At 30.3% G+C, this 14081-nt stretch overlaps 1 protein-coding gene across 1 annotated transcript; it reads right to left on the reverse strand.

Moving 5' to 3' along the window:
* Positions 1 to 7872: 7872 nt before the first annotated feature.
* Positions 7873 to 11434, reverse strand: LOC120069214 (ycf49-like protein). Its single transcript, XM_039020917.1, has 4 exons — positions 10929 to 11434; positions 10576 to 10654; positions 10038 to 10106; positions 7873 to 8066 (listed from the first exon to the last, which is right to left on the reverse strand). Exons 1-4 carry the CDS (start codon positions 11228 to 11230, stop codon positions 7959 to 7961), a joined length of 558 nt encoding a protein of 185 aa, XP_038876845.1. The 5' UTR covers positions 11231 to 11434; the 3' UTR covers positions 7873 to 7958.
* Positions 11435 to 14081: the final 2647 nt, after the last annotated feature.

The following is a 14081-nucleotide window of genomic DNA, read 5'->3' on the forward strand; positions in this document are numbered from 1 at the left end:
ATTTAGAGAGAATTTACTATTAAAAGTAGTGGAATTTTTGTCAGTAAAAAATTTAACAAACCAAATCCAATGGAATCAAATTCGATTCCATTCTCATAATTAGTTGAACTTACATTTCTAAATATAAAAGCAAAATTTGAATATGTTAATAAATATAAACATAATTGTAAAGGGATGGTTTTAAAAGAAAAACATAACAAGAAGTTAATATAATTGAATGAGCTACATAAAATTGCATGTGAAACAATAAATATCCATAAATAGAATTTAGTTTTTTTTTTTTTTGTTTATAAAAAAAATCCATAAATAGAGAATAAATTTAAAAATTATTAAAGAGAGAGAGAAAAAAAAGTGTAAATAGGAAAGAGAGTGAAGTGGTTGGAAAATGAAAGGGTGGGTAGAAATGGAAGAATAAAAATTGACCATTCACCAAAAGGATAATTGAAAATTGGAACCCAAATTGTTTGACTTTTTCAAGCCAAATATGTGTTGTCTTTTGACATTGACACCAATCACCAAACTTTTGGTTTGACCTTAAAATCCTACTAGGTTTCAAGTTTGAACTAAATAAAACAAAATAAAAAGAAAAATTACCATCTTGATCTCAAATTTTAGGTCTAGTTTTCATTTGGTTTATAGATTTCAAACGGTTACTTAGTCCCGTAAATTTCAAAATGTTACCGTTATATATTTAATATTCAAGTTTTGTTTTAATTTGGTTTCTATATTTCAAGATTTACACTTCTAATCCCTATTTTCTTTTACTAAATATTCACTTTTTGTACTTAATACTAAATTTATCCATTAATTTAAAAGAACTAAAATTAATTAAAATTCACTATTTTTTATTATTATTAAAATTAAATTTAAAATTTCAGTTCGTAATTATTTTCGGTTAATTAACAGGCATTTATGCCAAAGACTAAAAGTGACTATTAAAATTAAATTTAAAATTTCATTTTGTCGTCAATGTCAAAGACTAAATGTGAGTGAGTATTTACCCATGGATCAAATTGAAGCAAAACTCGAATCTTAAAGGTAAAATTGTAAGACTTTGAAATCTAGAGATTAAATTAAAATCAAACTCAAAACTTAAAGGACGAAAAGTATGACATTGAGAAACCTAAAAATCAAATGAAAACTAAACCCAAAACTTAGGGTCCAAAAGGATATTATCATTAAACAAAATCTTAATTTTTGGTGCTCATTTGGTTAGACCGTAGTATCAAATTTTCAATGATATTTTCACTTATTTGTGAATTCTAAATCAAGATAAGAGGTGAATCAACATTTCTAATCTACAAAAAGCTGATTGAAATTTCTTATTTGCATAATCTTTTCCTTGTCATTTTATTTATTTTGTAAGGACTAAATTGAAAAGATAACCAAATATAATACATACTTAACCAATGATTTACATGAGGATTGATATAAAGAGTTAAAACTGAGAATTGTTTTGTAACTTTGTTTTTAAAATGACTTTCCCCCCTCAAAACTGTGGTCTTGTGACATTTTATGTCTAAAATAAATAAACATTAATAATCCATAATTATTTTTAATATGGATTTAAGATTAGATTTTTACTTAATTTATTTAATATACATATAGTGATTTTTGAAAGAGGAATAGAATTATAATTTAAGAGCTGATTTCTCCATTGATTGGAGCTATCATGCTATTGAAAGTTGAGACAAACATTACAAATGTATTCCAATATTTACTCAAAACAAAAGTCAAAATCTTTGGTTCATTTACCTTTATATTGAATAAGACAAAAGGGAAAAAAAAAGTTAAAATATAAAAGATACCCTTAAACTTTGCCAATATTTAAAAAATACTCATACTTTCAAAAGTTACAATATTACTCTTGAATTTTCATAAACGTTTCAAAAATACCCATGGAGTAGAAGTTTGTAAGAATTTGGATAGAATTTGAGATGTGAAATGGTGTGGTAGGTGACATAGAATGAAAATTTGAATCATCACATCGTTTTAGGTCATCTCCACACAGTTCCAAGTCTCGATTTCTATTCGAGATTCTAAAGAATTTATACTCCAAGGGTAGTTTTGAAATATTTATGAAAGTTAAGGGATAATATTGTAACATTTGAAAGTATAGGGGTATTTTTTTAAAAAAAAAATTTAAGAGTATTTATTATAATTTAGAAAAAAAAAAGTTGTCTTTCTAGGTTCTTTCATTTTGACAATAAATTTCTATATGTTATTTATATTTTGAAAATTAGATGTAATGCATAATATTTTAGTAATTTAATTAACATATTCAAATTATTTTCTAAATCCCTTATTGAGTTTCTTTATTTAAGTTTTAATGAAGCTTAAAACAAAATCTACCATACCATGAATTTATTTAATTTCATATTTTATTAAAATCATAATTTTTTTTTGAAAAAAAATCATAATTAATTTAACATAGAGCATAACTAAAAACTAACCCTTTCTATTGTTTGTAATTTAATATTTCAGGTGATAATTTGATAACATTTTATTTTTAGTTTTTTTTTTATTTTATATTTATGCTTGTTTCATCTCAATTCTTCTGTTATGGGTTTCAAGTATCTTAGAGAAACATTTAAATTCCTAATCAAATTTTGAAAACAAAAACTACTTTTTTTTATAAAAAAATTTCAAAACTTGTTTCTTAAACATATGTGTAAAAGTGGATAACACGATATAGAAACTTAAGAGAAAGGTAGTGTCTGTGAAATTAATTTTCAAAAACTAAAAACCAAGGCCACATTTACTTCTAAGTAAACTTAATCAATCGATCGTAATATGAAAAGTGGGGTCTATTTAAATACGTTAAAAAAAACTAATAATAATATTATGTAAATTATAATTAATAAAAAAAATCATTACGATTAAAACACCTTTGATTACGGTGTAGTAAACATAGCCTAAAACCAATTTGTCATGGGATTAATGATTTAAAACTAAATAAATATGAAAAATAAAACTATTGAAATATGATTTATTTATTTGAAGTTTGAAATTATTATTTTGGAAAAGAAAATAATGAAAAAACTGGTGGACAGGTGCAACTAATTACATTATTAAAACCATACTTTTTCAAGCAAAGAATCTGTAAAAATTGGATTTTGGATATCATCTCTTTTTGTGATTTGGACTTGTTTTTACTTGTTTGTTATTATTCTTACTTTTCATCCACATGAATTTTATATACAAATTTTTCTTTTAACTTTTAATTTTAAATATCTTACTTCAAAGGAGTTGGAATAAAACAGTTGAGTGTTCTTGTCATTGTTAGATTTTATCAAGAGAAACAAGAGACAAACATGTACATAATTCATGTCAAAGAAAAGAAGAGAATTGATAGTTCAACTTTGTTCGTATCACATCAATTTGATGCTTTCTATATCGAACAATGTTTATCGTCATTAGAAAAAATAATAATAATGTTGATCAATCATATTAAGAATGAGTTTAACACGACTTTTGAGAAATTAAATAAATTTTAGATTTTGGTATTTAAAAAACGAAAACAACCAAAACAAAAATGATTAAAGTCAAAGATACGTCTTTTGCTTAATTCGACTTCCTGAGATTTCTGAGGATATTTCGTATGTTAGGAACTTTATTAATACCTTTTTTTTTGGTCAAATCTCTAGAAAGGAGAACAAAATTGCACATGTCTTAGCAGCTTTGGCTTCCTTTCATGGTGATTCTTTAATCGGGAAAGATATTTTTTCAGATAGTATTCTCCTCCTCATTCGTGATGAAATAGTTAGGGAGTAGTTGGTTTGTAGTGTTGTTGTTTGTCACCTAAAAAATAAAGTGGTTAAACTCGTGGGACTAAAATTTCAATTTCAAAATTCTAAAGACCAAAAATGAAAATAGGTAAAACTTTAGGGACAAAAACCAAATTAAAAGGATTAAAATGATAGTAATCTACTCAAATATTTAGGACAAGTTTGATTTCCTTTCCTTATAATCAGCTCAATTGCTCACTTTTAATTTTTTTTAAGCTTTCAATTTAATCGAATTAAACTATTATGAATAGTGAAATTACATAGGAAAAAAAAAACATTCCAATTAAAATTTCAATTTGTTAAAAAAGCAAAATTTTCTCAAACATTTATTCTTAAACTATGAAAATTTGAGAATCTAGAAGATTTAGGAAATCTATGTACAATCCCTTCCCCCCAAATTTAGTGGAGACCCACCTAACAAGAAAGATGGGTCATAATATGCCCAAAATCTTTGTACCAAGATCTTGTGGGATATAGACATATCAACATTGAAAATCATATTATAACATAAATATATATAATGCATGTCCCTCTTAATTAGGTGTTACATGACACTTTACCATGCCATGTGTTGCTTTGCCCAATGACATTACATGTTGCAAAATATGACTTTTAATGACACTATGACCCCATCATTAGGGGTCCCCATGTCCCAAAATTAGGTTATTCTTTGGTTCACACCATATTTTTATGCCTTGCCTTTTAGGACATGTTAAATTCTCTCTTTCTTTTTTAAGAGCCTTGGTTTGGTATAATTTATAATAAGAACATTAGTTCATTAGCTATGTGTAGAATTTCTGTTTTTATTTTATTACACACGTAAATTAATAGTTGGTGTTTTATCCATTAAACTATACTCAGATACAATTTTTTAGAACTTTCTTAGAGATGTTATTTATTGCAAAAAGTCTAGGGAGATAAGTAGATACTATACTCCTATGTATTGGATAATTCGTCATTTTATCTATTAATAACTAGAAAGTTTAGCATAATAAAGAAAATAAAAGCAAAAAAGGTTAAATTACAAAGTTAGGCCATATAATTTGGAGAAAGTTAGAATTTAGTCCATATCCAAGAACTATTTATTAATGTTTTATCAAACTATACGTAAATTCTAACTTTTTCTAAACTATAGAGATAAAATTTACAATTTAACCAAAAAAAGAAAGAAAGAAAGAAAGAGTTTAATTCATATATTTCTCACAAATTGAGAGAACCATGGATCGTGGAAGCAAATCCTCAATCGACAAGTATCTAACAATATTTAATAAGCTCCTAAGCTTTAAAGAGTAATTACTTAGTCCTTTAACTTTTAATTTTCAATTTAAAAATTCTCTAAGCTTTTATGTTTATGTCAAATCGATCCTTAACCTCTCCGACATTTGCTAAAACTTATGAACCCATCAGAGACAAAATTAAATGTTTAGTATCCTGTAAAATTCAATTTTACATCTCGATAATTTATTAGACACAAAATTGAAAGGTCAAAGATCAACTAGTCTTTGATACAAATTAAACTTGTAACTTGAGCGTTTTTTTTTTTTTTTCCTTCTTCGTCACATGAAAGATTCATTAGTGAAAATATTATAAGTAAATTGGGTGAAAGCAACATGTCATGTGTTACATTACATAGGAAAAAACATTAAAGTAGCCGCAATTTTGTTGCTCTTTTTTACACTAAAGGTCTCAAAAGTCACCACAAAAGAAAACAAGAGAAGGGAAAAAAAAAAGAAAGAAAGAAAAGAAACATAATTTCAAACAATTTTTGTATTAAAAAAAAATTGGATGTGGACATTCTTGTTGGTCAGAAAGGGAGCTGTTTTTCAAACATAATTTCTTGGGAGAAGATTCAACCGACAACCCTTATCCTTTTACTATAAATTACTTTTTTTAAGAAGAGAAACAGTTTATTTTTTACTATAATTCAATGGAAATTTGTAATTGGTGGCCTTTTCTTTATTTGATTTTCAATGTTTTAGTCATTTAAAATGATGGGGTTTTGTTTTTCTTCTTCTTTTTTCATTAGTTATTGTTATTTTTGTGATATATGATTTTGAATTGTGATAATTGGATGACGTACTAGTGTTACCAATGCTTGATTTACAATAAGTTACAAAAGTATAGTATATAAAATTTAATGGGAATGTCTATTTAGTCCATATAATTTCAATTGTCTAAATTTAATCCACGTACTTTAAATAAATCTTAAGAACAACTTCTGTCAGCAAACAAATCTAGTCTCCATTAACATTCCCTTTATAAAGTTTGGAAATATATTGACGTAGAGTCTTTTCTTGCATGAAAATTATTATTATTGTTTTATGTGAATAAAAAATAATTTGGACGGACTAAATTTAAAATTTAATGGAAGTAAAAAGACTAAACTTGGACAATGGTATTAAATTTCTAACGTACATATATTAAAATAGAATGAAATTCAAAATATGCGACCAAAACGGTATTTTAATTTTTAATATTAATATAAATTAAATTATGATGTGAAATAGAAATGCCCACATTTTCGATCGAGTAGAAGAAAGTAAATAAGTAGACAACATGATCTAATTTGACATGTGATTGCTTAAAAAAAGAAGGCTGGATGCACATGATACTTCAGTTTGTTTTATGATTTTGGTGCTAGTGGGAAAAGAACATAAAAATGGAAGCTTTGATGGGATGAATTTGAAAAGAAGGGGATGTTTTTGGCCAATGGTATTAAATTTAAAAAGTGGGAAAACAGTATTATTTAGAAGAAAATAGTTATTGAAAAGGAAAACAATGTGAAGTAATATTGCAAGAAGGTCCTTTTTATAGATCTCACATGGTGTGAATGATGGGAATAGATAATAATGGTGGTAGGTGAGGTAGTTAGGCAATGACCATTAGGACCATTTACTTGAATTTATTTGTAAGAGATAAAAGAGAAAAAGTTCAACTCTATGATGGTGTGCATTTTAGTTTGAGTCACTTTGTCAATAAGTTATGTTACAACCCTTCTATCTTATTAGACTTAACAACCTGATCATTATATTATAGTGTTATTGCTCACAATTATTCAACACCAATACACATTCCCACTTTTTCTTCGTCAAAATAATCATCAACCATTTAAATAACATATCAAATACTTCTAACTCCAAAGTTCAAAGGTGAAATTGACTGTAATCACTCAAATATAAATGGCATTGATATGCAAGACTACAAGATCAAAATGTTGTTTAAACTCATAATGCTTGAACGCTAATATGAAAAAGTCAAGAGTGTTGTTAGGACAACATCCTATGAACATCCAACCGAGTGCACACAACGGTGTACGCATGTCCTTGATAGAAAATAATACTACGTATTCCTTTCATTCAGTATTTGATACGCCATTAGTTGATGAATTAATTTATTTTATGGCCCATGCCCATGCCACAATCTCCCTACCCCTATTAGTGCCTGCTATTTTATACTCCCAAACATGGGGTGCTCCCCATGGACCAAATAACCTTCTAGGGTCTCCCTACCTGTGCCTCCCCCTTCAACTAGCCTCTAGACAAGTTATTTCAAATCATCTATGCCTTTTAAGGCCTCTTTTGCACATTTTTTACTTATTGGAACCAAGGTCTTGGGCCCTTTTAAAATGTACTTTGTGGGCTTTAAATCTTATGGTTGACTTTTTACTTTTGAATTAACCTTTTTATTTGTTGTTTGCATAGGACTTTTCTAGTCTTCCTTCTGTAAGGGCTTAAAGCCTACTGTCCTCTCTTAGCCCTAAACTTTATTTTAAAGTTATATTAGCTTCAAGAAGGGTTAAGCCAAGTTAACTTTTGTTATTTCTTTAGTTAAGCATTTTAGAGTTTTTTTGGTTGCCCATGTAAAAGTCACCTTATCTTAAGTTTTGAGAAGTTGAATGAAAGAGTTGAGCTTGTCTTCTCGAAGTGACTCCCTTGAGTCTCATTAGGTGTGTGAATTAGTGTAGCTTGGACACTAAAACCCTAGAACGATTAAAGTTTACAGTAGTCACCAAACTCGTGAAATGATTTGACCTTAAGTTTGAAGCCAATCCCCATGTAAGGAAATACTAATAAACAAAGTGGAATGGAGGATGAGAAATGATGATAATATAATGAAACAAGGTGTGATAGTACATACGTTAGTATAACAGAGACTTAGCTTGAGTTTTCTTTACAAGTTCTTTGAACTTTCTTGTGATGATTTGTATATGCGAAATGCAGCAATGCACATTGTGGCATTTCCTATGGCTGTTAGCATTGCCTGAATGGCCACCAAAACCTGCACTCAACACCAAATCCAAGTCATTTTTATATTTTTTTCATGGTGAGGACCGAGGGTGCTCGTCCTTTTGAAAGTACTGCTATAATACAACTAAATTTCCGAACAAAAAGGGAAACATAATAATAATAAAAGCAATGTCAAGTTCCCCAAAAACTAATCAATTGAAGTGTGAAAGAGAGAGGTTATTCTATATTCCTTTCATGGTAAGGTTGCCTTGTTCTTTTGAAACTACTGCAATGAAATCTGAATCCTGTGAACCTAAACTCAGAGAGAGAGAGAGAGAGAGAGAGAGAGAGAGAGAAAGAGGTGGGTCACTCTTTCACAGAAAGGTTGCTCTTGTTCTTTTAAAACTTCGCCTAATAGAATCCGAATACTATTAACCTAACCCCAGAGAGAGATCGGTCTGGATCAGTATTCCTTCATTTTTCCCCTTCTTCCTTATCTAATTTTCCTGGTCAACTTTGAAACTTCAAGCTGTCCACAATCATATGTAACATGGGGAATTTACTTGCATGATTGGACAACAAAAGGTTATGTAGGAAGTAATTTAAGAGAAACTTATGGAAGAGTGAAGTAAGGTAGAGGAAGAGAAATGAGTTGGTGGTCTTCTTCACTTCCATTAATTTTTCAGAAACAATAATCATGAATCAAACCACATATTGGCTTTAACAAAAAATAAAACTGAACTGAAATCAAGAAAGTCCAAATCATCAAACTGTCTTTCATTCAAATAGATATTAAACGTCCCTAACTCTGTTACGTTCTTCCTTGCCATCATTGAGCACAATATGATGAACATGTCAAATTTGATGCATAAAACTATTGCCCTCTAGCGGATATTAACAAATTTGGATGCTAAGCAATAATATATCCGATGGTCCAACTCAGGCAATGAAGATAAAAAATGGGAGCACTTCAAAAAAAGTTAAAAATTTCATCAAGCTTCCTCTCCTAGATGTTCTTAGGTTTCACTGTTGTAGGAGTTGCACAAAACTCAGGGGACCTAGATTTGCAGCATTACCCATGCCATGGTACCACACAACTACCTTCTTAGTTGTTAAAAGATATTATTTATTTTTTATTTTTCAAAAACAGACTGTATCATGAGAAATTCATAATTTAAAGACGTCCATGCCAGCTCAAATACTTGACTGAAAGTGAAACCGGAATTGAAGAAACAGATGCTCAGTTAACAAAAATTCAAGATATAAGTGTGAACTCAGAGTCCTGACTGATAAATGAACAAGCCGTAAGAAGTTGATTCTCCTTGTGATCTCAGAGGTCAAAATTGGAATTGAAAACCCAAAATGACGATGGGCATAAGTAATAGGCTCTCCATTAAGAATGTGTATACTAGGAAGCGACATAGAGGTGAAGACTAGAGAGTATACTTGGCTGGGGGGATAGTTTGTCAGGAAGAGAAGTTTGTTATGAGTAGCAAGGACCCAAGCCTTATGAGGGGTAGAGATGATACTTGTGACAGTATAAACCAGGCGTAGCGTGAAGGGGCTTTTTTTTGGCTGTTTTGTTAAGGTTTGGTATTGGGAGAGACTAGGGAGCTCTCAAATTCTTCTTTAGCCCCTTTTATTACCATTAAAATACCAGTAGAAGAGCAGTGTCCGTGCCATTTAGTTGGGAGATTGGAGTTGAAATTGAGAAGTGGTAAATGAAGAATTGAACTAAATTGAGCACTTTAAAGACAAGGTTTCCGAATTGATGGTTTGTTTTAGGACTACATTTGAAGAGTTTAATCAGCCATATTGAGACTGTCCAATATTCAATAATGAGAATAATTGAAAGAACCTAAACTATTCAGCTGGGTGCATCTTTTAATAGTTTCAAAACTTTAACAAATCCTCACGATCATGAAGTAATTAAAAATTTGTATGCATGATTTAGAATATACTAACACTATCGGATATTTCAATATGTCCAGCAAGATCTTGCAAAAACGAAGACTAACTGTACCTCAAGAGACTCGGAGTTGTAGAAAAAATGCCATGTGCAAGCACAAAATGCTCCACCCAGCAATGGTACCTGCTCAAGTTAAGAAATAAATGATTCAGAAGGAAACAACTGAGTTAGTTATCTGTATTGTGTCTAGAGTAGTTGAGTTGAACCATTCAAAAGAAATCTAAAAGCTTTGAAAACCTACACAGCCAGATTATGACTTCATCGAAAACAGCCAACAAACATAAGTTAATACTTCTCTACTCGAATGATCCTGCGACATTGAGGGTAAATCGAATCCAATTTTTTACATCTGTTCTCTGTTAGTGATGGATTACTTTAATATCTTAGGTAATATTGGATTAGGATTGCCTAAGCATTAATTTCCTCTTCTTCGTCTCTCTCTCTTTTTCCACTCTAAATAGAGCATTAAAATTTAATTTTTACCTAAATTATTATGTAAACAAGTGGATGGGATTCTTCAAAATTCAAAAAATGAAACTCCTACCGTTAAGATAGATGAGAAAGCAATTATAGACAAAGAAAAAGAACTTACCATTCCCCAAGAAAGTCCTTTCCAAGACTCATTACCAGATTTCTCTCCATATTGCCACACCAAAGCCATTGCTGTAATCCTAACAACATGAGAATTACGATCAAACAAATTATAAACCAAGGTAGCCACCAGCAGCATATGAATATCTGATTGGTTGACCATTCTTCCCTTTCCTTCAATTTATTATTTATCAAATGAGTAACTAAAATCCATAGTTTATTTCCATGAGAATAAATCAAAGAACAGATATAAATTATAAAACATCACCTCCAACCTATCAATATAAACTTTTAGGATTCAAACAAAATAGAGTTTCATGAAATCATTACAAAAGAGAATTCATAAACCCTCACCATTCAACAACGCTGGAAACGTGAATGGCCCAGGTGGGCAAGGACAGAGCATTTTGGGGCTCGTTAAATAGCAACGAAGATTGCAATTGCGTGGCAGCAGAAGCGGATTCAGGTCCCAGAAGGGCAAGAGTGAAGCCCGTGCCGAGGAAAAGCATCATGGTTTTGGAGCCAAAAGGCAGAGCGGCGGCGCGTCTCCGGAATGGAATTCCGGCAAAATATCTGGAGGTGGGGAGTGAGGAAGAAGAAGAAAAGGGGGATTTGGGAATTGAGAAGGAATATAAGAAGGTGGAAGAGAGTGACATGATTTTGGGTCGATGAAGAAGATGAAATCCGGCTGAAAAGTTCAGTAAACAGAGAGAGAATTGCTATGAAAACAGAGAATCGTCATCTTCAAGGTCGTGGCTTTGATTTGGGATTTTGGTTTCTTGCTTTGTTCATTTTTGACGAGGGAAAAATGCAGCGGTAATTAGAAGGTGATAACATTTGAAATCAATTAGTGGTCGAAATTTGAGATAATTGTATAACAGACCTTCTCCCGAGTCTAAAATGGTTTTTGCCGGAATTTGTCGGGTCTAGAATCTTAAACCTGGGAATGTTAGGTCGGAAGATTAGACTTAGGTAATCTAAGTTTAAGAAAATTGTATTTGGAGTCCAAGTTTTAGATGTTTAAGAAATCTATGTTAGACTTGGCCTGAGAATAAATATTTAGTTTATTAAATATTTTCTTCTATTTAATCGTCAGTTAGATTTTAAATTAGTTTAAATTTGTCATCTCAATTATTTTAATATAATAAGTTTAAAATAAACTAAAAAATTTATAAGAATATATTTTTTTAAAATTTTGAAATAGAGATTTTAATTAAAATTATAATTTTATTTAATCTATTGTTTTAATAATTTGATGTTTTCATAGAGATTTTCATAAACTTTTGTCACTTTAACTAATTTGAAAATGATCAATTTTTTTTTTTTACCATAATACACTAACTTAAAATTAAAATAAACTAATATTTTAATATTAAATTCAATGATTGAAAAACTAAACATTTTTTCTTATCAACTTACATTGGAGGTATAAAAAATCATAAATTTTAGTTTTAGTTTTTATTTGGCCACTAAGTTGTTTTTGACATTTTAAATCTTTACGTTTAGAAAATGATTCTAAGTCTAATTAAATTGACCAACAAAAAAAATTAAAATGTTATTAAATTAAATTAAAACTTTCAAACATATATTGTTTTACACATATAACCTAAATAAATATAACTATACAATTGCAGTCTATTGACGTATTTGGAATGACTTGGAAAAAAAAAATATTTAAAAAATTCATTTTTAATTAAACACTTTTGATAATAACTTATTAAAATAAAAAAACACACATATATATTGCAATTCTTTCTTAAAAGTGTTTTTATATACAAATTTGTTTAGTTTTTCATATATTAAGAGTATTTTATTAATGTTTTTCAAGGTTGGTTGGTGGCAGTTACCAGAGGTGGCCAACAGATTTGGTGGCCGGAATTTTGCTAGTGTGGGGGGAAGGGGTTGCCATATGTCGATCAATGGCGGTCAGAGTTGGCCAGTAGCAACTGGAGGTTGCTCGAAGACGGTCACCAAGGTGGCAGCCAGAGTTGGTCGGTGACGGTCGAAGTTGGTCGATGACGGTCGCAGGAGGTGGTGACCGGAGTAAGCCGATGGCGATCAGAGTTGGTCGGCGGAGGGTGGTAGCCGGAGTTGGCCAGCGACTATCGTCTGAGGGAGGTGACTGACATTGACCGTGGTAGTCACCGAATGTGGTATCCAGAGGTTGGCCAACGTACTTCCTAGTTTAAATTAGGGGAAAAAAAAGTAACCCATGAGTTTGAATAGTAAGGATGTAGGAAGCCAAGACTTCCTAAATCCATGCCTCAAACAAGGGTTGGGTTTAGGATGCCTAACTCATCCAATCCCAACCCTTGAAACAAACACCCCCTCAATTTTCCCTCTTGCTTATTAGGAGTGTTAAAAAAACTCAATGACCCGAAGAAACTACTCAACCCAACCCAACCCAACCCGTGCGGTTCGGGTTGGGTTCAAATAAATGAAAATTTTATGGGTTGGGTTGGTTCATGGTTCACCTAATATAACCCAAACCAACCCGAATTGATTATTAACTTTAAAATATATTCTTTTATTACTTATAACACAATTATTTATACATATATCGATTTAAATTTTATTTAATTCCAATATTTTTTTTGAATAATTTATTGTTCAACAACTCTTAAAAATAGTTTCTTTACACTTTAGAAATAAAAATTTAATTGAAATTGAATTGTTAATCTTAATTCATATATGAAAATAATTAAATTAGATTTTTACATATTTATATTTTGCTTCTTTTAACCCAAACCAACTCAACCTAAATATTTCATGGTTGAGTTGGGTTGGGTTCATTTTTTAATAGGGTTATTTGGGTTGAAAAATATTTACAATTCGAACAATTGGGTTGAGTCTAAAAGGTCTTTCAACCCAACCCAACCCAACCCATAACACTCCTATTGCTTATATCATTATCATGCCAAAATTATAACTTTACCTTTCATTTTCCTTTTTCCCCTTTCTTTTCTTCTTCTTGCTTTTCCTTCCTTCATTCGTCATTTCCCCCTTTCTCCAGTCGATAGAGAGAGGAGAACAAAAGAAAAGAGGAGATTGAGAGAGTGAGGAGAGCGAAACATTTGATGGAGAGTGAGCACGAGAAGCCAACATGTGTATATAAGGTTCCATTTTGGTAGTTTCACCAGAATATGACGTAGGCAAAAAGTCAAAATCCTTGATTTCAAAAGGTATGACATATTTCATTTTTTTCCTCTAATTTTAGATAACCCATCCGGACCCTTAAGATTTGGCTACTCCAGTTGTGATTTTTTCATAATATTTGCTTCCACAAAATGATACATAACAATTATTATCACTCTCGCTCGAGGTCGAAAATTTGATCATCTATCCTAGTAGTGTTGTACTAGGGTTATAATAATCTAATCCTAAGCTAATAATAAAATCAATATAGACTTAGAATTTTTTAAGTGTATCAATTTAAATCTTTTCATTATGACTTGTTTAGATAAACATCGTGAAATTTATAATTCTATCAATTAAACCTCTAAATGT

Source organism: Benincasa hispida, unplaced genomic scaffold (assembly GCF_009727055.1).
Source record: "Benincasa hispida cultivar B227 unplaced genomic scaffold, ASM972705v1 Contig285, whole genome shotgun sequence".
NCBI lineage: Eukaryota > Viridiplantae > Streptophyta > Magnoliopsida > Cucurbitales > Cucurbitaceae > Benincasa > Benincasa hispida.

Excerpts from the sequence above, each read along its gene's own strand:
- LOC120069214 (XM_039020917.1), bottom strand. The coding sequence starts at position 11,230 with ATGTCACTCTCTTCCACCTTCTTATATTCCTTCTCAATTCCCAAATCC. Across the intron at positions 10,107-10,575 it reads AAGGACTTTCTTGGGGAATG|GTACCATTGCTGGGTGGAGC; the intron begins GTAAGTTCTTTT and ends TAACTTGAGCAG. Across the intron at positions 8,067-10,037 it reads ACAACTCCGAGTCTCTTGAG|GTTTTGGTGGCCATTCAGGC; the intron begins GTACAGTTAGTC and ends TGTTGAGTGCAG.